At 32.6% G+C, this 10,405-nt stretch overlaps 1 protein-coding gene and 1 pseudogene across 3 annotated transcripts; both read left to right on the forward strand.

The window, feature by feature from the left end:
• Positions 1 to 2,956: 2,956 nt before the first annotated feature.
• On the forward strand, positions 2,957 to 4,711 carry LOC111287486 (RAF-like serine/threonine-protein kinase PRAF). 2 transcript variants are annotated; one of them, XM_089759929.1, is made up of 4 exons: positions 2,957 to 3,229; positions 3,364 to 4,028; positions 4,488 to 4,549; positions 4,657 to 4,711. In XM_089759929.1, exons 1-2 carry the CDS (start codon positions 3,091 to 3,093, stop codon positions 3,783 to 3,785), a joined length of 561 nt encoding a protein of 186 aa, XP_089616055.1. In that variant the 5' UTR covers positions 2,957 to 3,090; the 3' UTR covers positions 3,786 to 4,028; positions 4,488 to 4,549; positions 4,657 to 4,711. The 2 variants fall into 2 exon arrangements, with proteins under 2 accessions (XP_089616055.1, XP_022733818.1); XM_022878083.2 differs by having other exon boundaries at positions 4,488 to 4,711.
• A 1,430-nt stretch (positions 4,712 to 6,141) lies between these two features.
• Positions 6,142 to 9,000, forward strand: LOC111289008 (protein DMR6-LIKE OXYGENASE 2-like; annotated as a pseudogene). The gene is made up of 4 exons (XR_016341890.1): positions 6,142 to 6,222; positions 7,261 to 7,595; positions 7,693 to 7,947; positions 8,710 to 9,000. The product of XR_016341890.1 is annotated as a protein DMR6-LIKE OXYGENASE 2-like (transcript).
• The last annotated feature ends 1,405 nt before the right edge of the window (positions 9,001 to 10,405 follow it).

Here is a 10,405-nt window from a genome sequence, read left to right on the forward strand (position 1 = left end):
AATTTTTTATGGGATTTGAGTCACTATTTCTAATAATCTTCACCTTAGCTCAAATTTTATCAAATCATCTGTCTTCATACTCGATAGCTTGGCTCTACCTGTAATGAAAATCTTGTAACAATCTTTTCTATGTGTCTTCACATTTCATACAAACCGATCAATTAAAGCTTAAACTCGAACTCTTTCTTGAATCGAGCTGCTCTAAGCTTGTCTCTCTTCATGTCTTGAACCATGTTCTAATATCACTTATTAGGGATCACCACAGCTCTAATACTACTTATTAGGCTAAAAGGCTTCTAATCAATCAAGCTAGCAAAAGTAAAATCAAACAATTAATCAATCACATAAAAAATAACAATTTAATGTGGTTTAGTCCAAGTAACTTACGTCTACGAATGAAAAATAAGATCCACTAGTTGTAAAAAATTACAAACATACATCAAATCAATCTCACTCAATAATCAATACCCATAAGCCATCTTAATCTTCTCTAGTCCTATAGAGTATTCTTAACCCAAATAAATATAAACCTATATACACTAATGCATCCATATCTATATGGATTATCTCAGTCTCCTCTAGTCCACTTCAACATACATACCTATATTTATGTGGACCCTTTTATTCTCTTGTAGTCTACTTTAATATACAGACTCATAAAGACGTTAATCTCTGCTAGTCTTATGGGTGTTTATCCTATAAAATCTTATAACTCTTTTACATCTTGTTCTCATACCTAATCCTATAGAGACTTCACCTATTTATAAGTATAAAAATTTGCCTATTAAGAATCCCTTTCCTTTTAAAATTCTTTTTTTGTGAGTCTTTTTATCCATCAAGCATTATCCAACAAATTTCAAATAAATCTCTTATGGGATTTGAGTCACTATTCCCAATAATAAAGAGTATTATGGATAATATGTTCATGGTACAAAAGATGGGTAAGGAGAATGGCAAATCAAAATTGTCTTTAAGACGCTCTATTAAAATTGATTTGTAAAAAGCGTTTGACACAATTGACTGGAGTTTCATCAAAGTTGTCCTGGTAGCCATTAGGTTGCCTTCATAATTTGTAGAATGGATCATAGGATGCAATGCAACCTCTATGTTCTCAATTTCATTCAATGGAAGGTTAATTGGTTATTTTCAAGGAGCTAAGGGAATAAGACAAAGGGATCCCCTCTTTCTTACTTGTTTGCATTGGCCATGAACATACTGTCGAAAATGTTAAATGCTGCAGCAAAACAAGGACTCTTTACCTATTACCCTAAGTGCAAAAATATTAGGTTAACACATTTGTGTTTTGCTAATAGCCTATTGATATTTGTAAATGGAAACAAAGATTCCATCATCGAAATCAAGAAGGTGATGCAAGTGTTTTATTCATTCTCTGGATTACAGCTCAACTGTGAAAAAAGTAAGCTATATGCCTCGAGAGTGAGTAGAAAAGAAGTGTAGGTAATTCAGCAAGCAACAGGGTTTAGGATAAGCTTATTGCTAGTAATGTATTTGGGAGTGCTGTTGGTAACAATAAGACTTACAGAGAAAGATTGTGCCCCACTGCTAGGAAAGATTATAGCAAGAATTAAAGGATTGGCTGTTAAGCATTTATCCTGTGTTGAAAAGCTACAATTAATTAAGTCAGTATTGTTTAACTTGCAAAACTATTGGTGCAGACACGTTGTATTACCAAAGCATGTGATCAAGAAGATTAATCAGCAATGCTCAAGCTTCTTTTGGAAAGGAAATGAAGAATCAACTAAAGGAGTAAGGATTAGCTGGGAGGCAATTTGCTACCCAAAGTCAGAAGGTAGGTTGGGGCCAAAGAATTCTTTAGTATGGGACAAAGCTTGCTTACTGAGGAATATATGGTCTCTACTATCCAAAGTTGAATCATTATGGATAGCATGGATTAAAGCATAGTAGTTGGAGTTGGAAGAAGCTGCTTCAGTTAAGGCATGTTGCTCGACAGTTCATAAAACAAGATAATGGTATTGAGATGTGGCCATTTCCTAGGAATTGTTACTCAGTAGCAACAATGTGAGATGAGTTGAGGCCTAAGCAGGGGAAGGTTGAATGGTATAAGCTTATTTGATTCCAATACCATGTACCAAAACACTCCTTAATCGCTTGGATGACTATTCTAAATCGATTGCCAACAAGAGATAGATTGAAAGCATGGGGAATGGAGGTGGATGAACAATGCTACTTGTGCCAACAGGGAAGAGAATCCATGGATCACTTGTTTTTAGAATGAGGGTTTACAAAAATTAGCTGGCAAGGAATATTATAGAAATCCAAGATTAGAAGAGTGGGAGACTGGGCTGCTGAATTACATTGGGCAGTTAGTAAAATGAAAGGGGAAGCATTAATCTTGGTCATCTTGCGTATTGCATGGAGTGCCTGTATCTGTCAGATACGGAGAGAAAAGAACTACATATTGTATAAGAAGAAAAAGAAAACAAAGGAGCAAATGATTGATTGGGTTAAAAATGCTATCAAAAACTGGCTAGATGGCCTGCATTCAGTGGCTGTTAACCGGTTAAATGAATTATGTGCTGCTTGAAACATAAATACCAATATACTGAATATAATGTAGATAATAAAGATTAATAGATTACATTATAAGAAATAATTGCAAAGGTTATTCAATATATCAAAATGGTAATCGTACTAAAACAAAAATTTGCTATCATTAGATAAATAAAAAAAATTATACATTCAAAATAATACCCGTTAAAATTTATCAAATAAACTCTAACTCCAAGTCTTTAGAATGAAGTAAAGGATTCTTCACAGTTGGGCCTACCGCTTCTTTGTGAAGGGCAAACAGTTGAACATTGAAACTTTTACCTTAGGATTGGAATCTCTTGAAGTAAACAGAGTGGGGCCTTTCTACTTTTCTCCTCCCAACCTAAATAAACTCTATAAATAAGGGTTCGAGACCTCTAAACCTAGGCTTGAAGACGCCACTACAAAAGCATCTTCCAAGACCCCCTCCTTCTTCCTCTTGTCCGAAAAAGCTAACGTAACTCTTTTCTCCTCAACTCTCAAAGACTGGACCTCTCATCTTTCGTACGCAAAAAAAGCATGGTCGGACCTAACCACATCATCAAATTCCTCTGTAGTTACGGCGGAAAAATCCTCCCTCGTTACCCTGACGGTAAACTCCGTTATCACGGTGGTGAAACCCGTGTCCTCGCCGTTGATCGCTCCATTTCCTTCTCCGGTCAGTACCATTTTTATTCTTTCATCTACCAATTTTTTTCTCTATATATCTTTGCGCTTATTTTTTGAAGTAATATAGTTTAAGTTGGTCAAAAGTTATTCTTTACAAAAAGTAGTATATATTATATGGTACAGAGCTGTCGTTGAAGATGGGAGAGATGTGTGGGACAGCGGTGAGTCTACGTTGCCAGTTGCCAACAGAGGATCTAGACGCGCTCGTTTCGATCACTTCCGATGAGGATCTCGCGAATCTCATCGAGGAATATGATCGCGTAGCGTCGCCACCATCTTCGTTAAAGATCAGAGCTTTCCTTTCGCTGCCAAAATCCACCAAAAAACCAATTTCTCCTCCTTCATCATCGGCTTCGTGTTCAAAGTTATCATTTTCATCCGCTCCCAGGTTCTCCTGCATACGTCAGATCTCGAGGGCTTCCGTCGTCTTCCCTCCTTGCTCTGAGAAATCTGGGGGGAAGAATATCCCTTACTATGGTTACCATGTTCACCATGGCAAACCTATTCATATTTACCCTATTCATAACGGGAATCACTGGCAATAGCAGCAGTCCAAAAGAAATGAAGGATCATAATTTATTGGCCCTGTCATGATCCTGTTTGAATTGGCGAAGAACAAGTAAAAGAATACCACCCATAGAAGAGAAAAAAACAATGCTATATTATGTATTTGGAACTGTAATCGTTTAAGGAGTACTGCTTTTGATGATGCGTGGCCATTAATGAATTTTCCACTGAAGTTTCGTTCTGGATCACCCCCCCAAAAACCCAAATCTTGTTTTCTAATGGTGATTTTTTTTCTTTTCTGTAATGTTCATTGGCCAGTTGCATTCACTTGATTGGTTTACAGCTCCCCCAATTATTTTTCTTCAATTTTGGGGCTGTTAGGGATAATTCTCCGTTCTGTTAAAGCGCCATTAGTTTGCACGCAATCAGTTAACAGCAGATGTTTGCGTGCCACGTTCCTTTCCATTATCCTCAACATCTTCTTGTCTTTGGTTTAACATGTGTTCGCTCGCGTGTGACGCTTTCACCGGCAATATCCTCATCCGTCTTCTCCGTCACCCTTTTTTTTTTTTTTATCTGTTCAGACCTCGTAATTCCTTTTTGGCACTTTCGTTTTCCTGGTTTTGCTTTTGATTTTCCGCGTAACTTTTCTGGGTTTTTTTTTCATTATATTTATATTTTTTGTGCTTTAACGTTTGATAGTGTTTGATTGTAATGCCATAACTCTGATGATTTTGCAGGTTATTAATGAAACGCCGAGCAGCCTTTGAATGATCCGAGGTAGCAATGGGCGGAATGTAGTGTAAGTTGCGCTTTTACCGTATTCCCCTTCTTGGTTTCTTATTACTTTCTTCATTATCAGTTAGTGTACTTTTTCTGTCTAAAATTTTCTGTACTTGTTTATTGTAGTTTTTATACAATATTTTCGTGCCCAGAATAATAAGGAAACCCCATTTGTATTTCATGTTTGTGTTTTTATTACAAGATTGTACTAAATTTCATGTTTTATTTATTTTATGTTAAACATATATAAATTATGAAAATTATTATATTATAATTCATATTAATATATCAAATATAAAATTTATTTTTTATTTTTATTAAATTTATAAATAATTTTTATCAAAATTTTAAACTGTAATAATTTTTTATTTTTTATTATTTTTATATAATATTGTATCTAAAATTATCATATATATTTTTATTACAAAGATTTAATTCAAAATCAACAAGTAATATTCAAATATGGTGTTTGTAACTTAGTTGAATATGTAAGATACGTTTAATCTATAAGATGATGATGATGAATCATTTGAATTCAAGCTCATGTCATTTTCTGTATTTCTGTATCTTTACCACCTTCCGACGCATTGACAGATAAAGCAACTATTTCCTGTACTAGATAAATAATCGTTTGGCTGGTAATATCTATCAAAAGCAAAATATTGAATAACACACTTCAACCCTACTAGTACAAATTTCTTAGATTTGAGCTATTTTTCTAGCTGCTCGACGATCACTAACTCCAAATACAGGGCTTTGATTACCACATAGGATAAGTCCAAACTTATTAAAACCATTAGTGATGAACGGAGATTATTCTGGTTTCTGAATCTTGTAGTACTAAATACTGTATGGTAAGATTTTGATGATTTGGGTGTCCGATTGTATCTTCTGTTCAATGATTTGATATTTTGTTCCCGTTGATCTTGATGCTAAATTATGGGCCATAGCTAACTCCTGAACAGTGATTTTCAGTTTTTACCAGATTCGATGTATTAATTGCAAGGGGGCAAAGCAGCCAGCGCAGCAATGCTTGTGTCAACTACCAAACAAAATCCCAAGTAGCAATAGCAATAGGGGACCATTGGAAGAACCTGATGAGTCATTACCGAAACGCGTTGAATATGCATGGAGGGGTCGAAAGCCATGAAATCGTCCCATTTAATAGCTGGTATATATAAACTGACGAAGGTCCGTCTCAACGATATAATAATAGGTAAGAGTAATTTCGTTAAAATAAAGCCAAAAAAGAGAAAATTGAGAATATGAAATCAGAAAACAAAAGAAAATGAGTTCCCCTTAATCCAAGACAAAGAACAGGAAGAACAAAGGGCTGCTAACTATACAAGTCCATGATTTTTGGTTCTCCACTCACGTATCATTCAAAAAGGAAGATTCCCTTTGCTGTCCCATGCAATTTTGGAGATATATGAAGGATTCATTTGCAATATTAAAATTGAATTAAGGTTATCCTACCCCACCATGTGCGATCTTTTCATTTTTTCTTTTTCCTATTGTTTTTCCTCCTAACATGAACATGATTAAAAAGAAAAACTATACTAAAATGGATGCCACCGAGACAGCATGAATTTGGCAAGTCTATTTTTGACAATGAGTGCTGTGACTGTGAGGTCACCATTGATGATATCGGAGTTGAAACCTTTGATTGGTGATAATGAGCAAGAGGCCAGGGTGTGGCTGAAAGCCAGGCACTGATGGTGAAGCTTGAGTGGCATTGTGGCTTTAACTGTTTAGGGAACCTTTCGAGTATGGACAAGATAAGGATGCTTGATCTGAATTATTGGAGAGTGGAGAAGAACATTGCAGGCAATTACTTAAAAATCAAAATGAGAAATACAGAGAAGATTATTTATAAAAATGGGGATGGAGACAGAGATAAATATTTGCCTAAGAAAAAAGTTTGTTTTCTTTTTTTTTTTTTTAACTTTAATGAAAAATAAAAAAAAGGAAAATATCAAATTTATCCTGTATCTAGTTATCTATGAATGAAAATAAAATATTTTATTTAAACTAAAAATATTTTGTCAAGAATTTTATTATTTTTTATCTTTTAATATATAAATAATACTTTATTTCTAATTCCAAGAAAGGATAACAGCAATAATTAAATAAAAAAAATAGTTAAAGTCTTTCCTAAAAATTACTAAGAATGCCACCATTTGTTTACTATATATTTTATATTTATGAAAAAAAATTATAAATATTTTTAGATTTTGATGTTTTTCTAATTTACATATAAAAATATTGTTGTATTTATAAAAGTTCTGTTAGATTAAAATAAATATAATTTACAAATAAAATCCAATTATTTGTAAAAGTACTGTTTTGGTATAATATATTGAATACTGTTTTTAGAAAGGATAAAAAATAAAAAATAGTCAATAAAAAATAGCACTTTAATAAATATCAACAATACTTTTATATGTAAAGTGTAAAAATATAAAAATATAAAAATACTTATAATTTTATAAATACCAACAATACTTTAATCTCCTTCAAAATAATTACTGTTAGGATTTCAATAGTCAAATTAATAATTTTTAAAATTACTTTAATACGTTCTTGAATTAACATATAACTATTTGGTAAAATAAAATAGAATATAACTAAATTAAAATAAAATTTAATTTGATAATAATTAAAGATAATTCTAAATTTATTAAATTGTCACAATTTTATAGTTAAAAAATATTAGATAAAAAATATTAGTTAATATCCAAAGGTTGTGAGGAATATGGCTTCTTTCAGATCACCAATCATGGAAAATCCCAAGAATTATGTGACAGAATGATGGCTGTTATCCCTGACTTCTTTGAATTGCCACCCGAAGGAAAGGCACCATTCTTTACAACTGATCACACCAAGCAGGTAAAACTTTTCAGTTACTTCGTCAAAGATGGAAAGCCAAAACAAGGTTTCGATGTGGAGTGAATGCTTTTCTCACCCTTGGCATTCCTTGGATGATATCCTCCATCTTTTACCAGAAAATCCAACCCAATACCGGTTAATTTGTCTTCTGCTGTGTCTCCTAACTTTTATATATGGTACTCTCTCTCTCTCTCTCTCTCTCTCTCTCTCTCTCTCTATATATATATATATATATATATATATATATGCTTCCTTCTAGTTGTAATCTTGAAGGGCTGGGGTTGGAAAAGGATTGTCTCAAAAAGAAGCTTGGTGAGAAGTCTATTTTTCAAGCACAGGGAAACTACTATCCACCATGTCCAAACCCTGCTTACATTGGGGCTAAACGTTCATACTGATCTTAATGCACTCACAATTGTTAGGCCAACAGAAGGAGTGACTGGACTCCAAGTGATCAAAAATGGAAAAAGGGTAGCAGTTGAATCTATCCCCAACGCATTTGTCATTAACCTGGGCGATCAGATTCAGGTAATTCATATGTTTCACGAATTCAGGGGTAAATTTTATCATTTTTTTATCCTTTTCATAATCCTTCAGTATCAATAGAATTTGGACCAAAATTGTCAGGTGAGCCTTTGATGGACATAAACATGGTAAATTCTGTCCAAATTCTAGCAGTATATCGACAAATAAATTATTCAAAAGGTAACAAATAGAACAAAAAAATGAGTGTTTTTTTTTTCCTAAGATTTCACATGAAAATGAAACAGTGAGAAAAATCATTAACTATTGATGCAATTTACTTCAAAATTTTCATATTATGATATGCTTAAATCTAGACAAAATCTGTGATAGTTCCATGCCACGGGCAAAGTTCTTGGATTCCCTTCTACCTTCTACTACCTAACAGTCTAAACCTAAAGACAGTCTAGGACGATAGAAGTATAGAATTTGTTAGCAACTCTAATAAACTATTTCTCCCAAATAATTAAATTTGCTTGCATTCTTCTCGGTATTAAAAAAAATTATATACATTTAGTTTCCAAATCTTTGGACTCTAGTTTTCATTTTCTGTCCCAGCGGCTGAGATTTTGTTTATATTTTTTTATAAAAAAGCAGCAGCTTCGAAATTGGGAAAAGGATTATTAATATTGAAATTTCAATTTCAAATTTGCTGGATATCATCTTGTAAGAATATTTGTATGAAGGAACTGAATTAAGATTCGGAATATGAAATTTTGTTTATACGTAACAATCACCAAAAGATTTATGATGTGTGGATGCATTCAGGTTCTGAGTAATGGAAGGTACAAGAGCGTGCACCAGAGGGCCGTGACTTATAAAACCCAAAACGAGTATCAGTGGCAACGTTGTATGATCCGAGCAGAGATACGCTTTTATTGGTCCCATTCAGGATTTGATTGACCAGCAACATCCTCCGGTATATAAGGAATATCAGTACTCAGAGTTCCTTGAAGAATTCTTCAAGCAAGAAGGAACAAGGCGGATGGTGACTGAGATTTTTGAGTTGAAACATTATTAAAGAATAGAAGCTTAGAACTATCCTGTTGTTTATTGTTATATTGAGTATGTGTTCTGAAACTAGTATTATATCATCCAAATCTTTAACTCCTAAATTATCATTATTGCAGTGATTTTAACTTATGTACATGGTCCAACAGAAATCTGAGTTGAGCCCAAAATTCCTCTTTCAATTTGATCCTAGTCTATTGGGCCTAAATCAGTTGGACTTCATGGCCTAAGTCCGTTTTCTTTAAGCCTTCTGGATTCATGGCCTGTTAAGGATTTAGATTTCCCCTCTTTGAATGGAGCAGGCTACCATGATATTTGAATGTAATCCAGTGGAATCGAAATGATATAATGTTAGAGTTGAGTTCAGCATGACTCGAAAAATTAATTTTCAGCTCTTGATTTGAGCTTGATTGAACTTAATCGTCATGATCGAGTTTGGTTTGTAATTTAATTGAATTATTCGTGTTTTAATTTATAAAAATAAAAATAAAAATATTAAATATTATAATTTTGTTATATTTTTATATATTAAATTATTTATAAAAAAAACTTGATTAAACTAAAAAAATTTTTTAATTAAATATTAAATTATTTAAATTCAACTAAATATGTTATTCAAATAACTCAATCTTAAATTTAGCTCAACATTAATAAGTTATATTTAATTTTTTAAAATCAAATCCAAATAATTCATGATTAATTTCACTTTGTTTAAACCCAAAGGACATCAAATTTTGAGATGAACAATCAAATTAATTTAAATTTTGAAAAATTGAAGTTTGTAAAGTAAAAAAAAAAAAAAAAAAAGCATATGACAAAGCCTATAAAACAATGAAAATCCTGAAAATCTCGAACCCCGTTTCATCAGCATATTATCAAATAAAAAAAGAAGTTTTCGAACCAACATAAAGGAAAGCTTTCAAATCAACAAGTCACTTTCCTGGCCGTCGGATTCACCTATTTGATGCTTCCATTTTTATACTAAAAGAACCAAACCAAGTACCAAGCACTTGAAAGGACCACCTCTGATTTTCTGTCTCTAAATCATAATCGTTATATGGGCAGAATATCCGTAACTTAACACGTGTCAATTATTGAGTGGCAGCAGATGCTTTCATCTTCCATAAACAATTCTCTGCGATAAAAAATCTCAGCCGTCTATTTTTGAACCAGCATATCATCTGATCTGCCGGCGTTTCTCGTCTACGTTACTTTCACCCACATTTGGCAACTTTTTATTATAATTATATGTTGACAATCATAATTTTAGAATGCGTTTGGTCGCGAAAAATTTATAAATTTTTAAAAAATTTTGATGATAGATATTCGTTTTTGTGTTTAGTTCAAAGTAATTTGATTATAAAATAAATATTAAAATTTTAATAATATTTAAAATCTTGAAATTAAAATTTTATCTTTTTTTATAATATTTAAATATTTTTGGGAGAAAAAT

The sequence above is a fragment of the Durio zibethinus genome, chromosome 4, assembly GCF_047325235.1.
Source record: "Durio zibethinus cultivar Kanyao isolate XHJ-2024 chromosome 4, ASM4732523v1, whole genome shotgun sequence".
In the NCBI taxonomy this organism is placed as follows: Eukaryota; Viridiplantae; Streptophyta; class Magnoliopsida; order Malvales; family Malvaceae; genus Durio; species Durio zibethinus.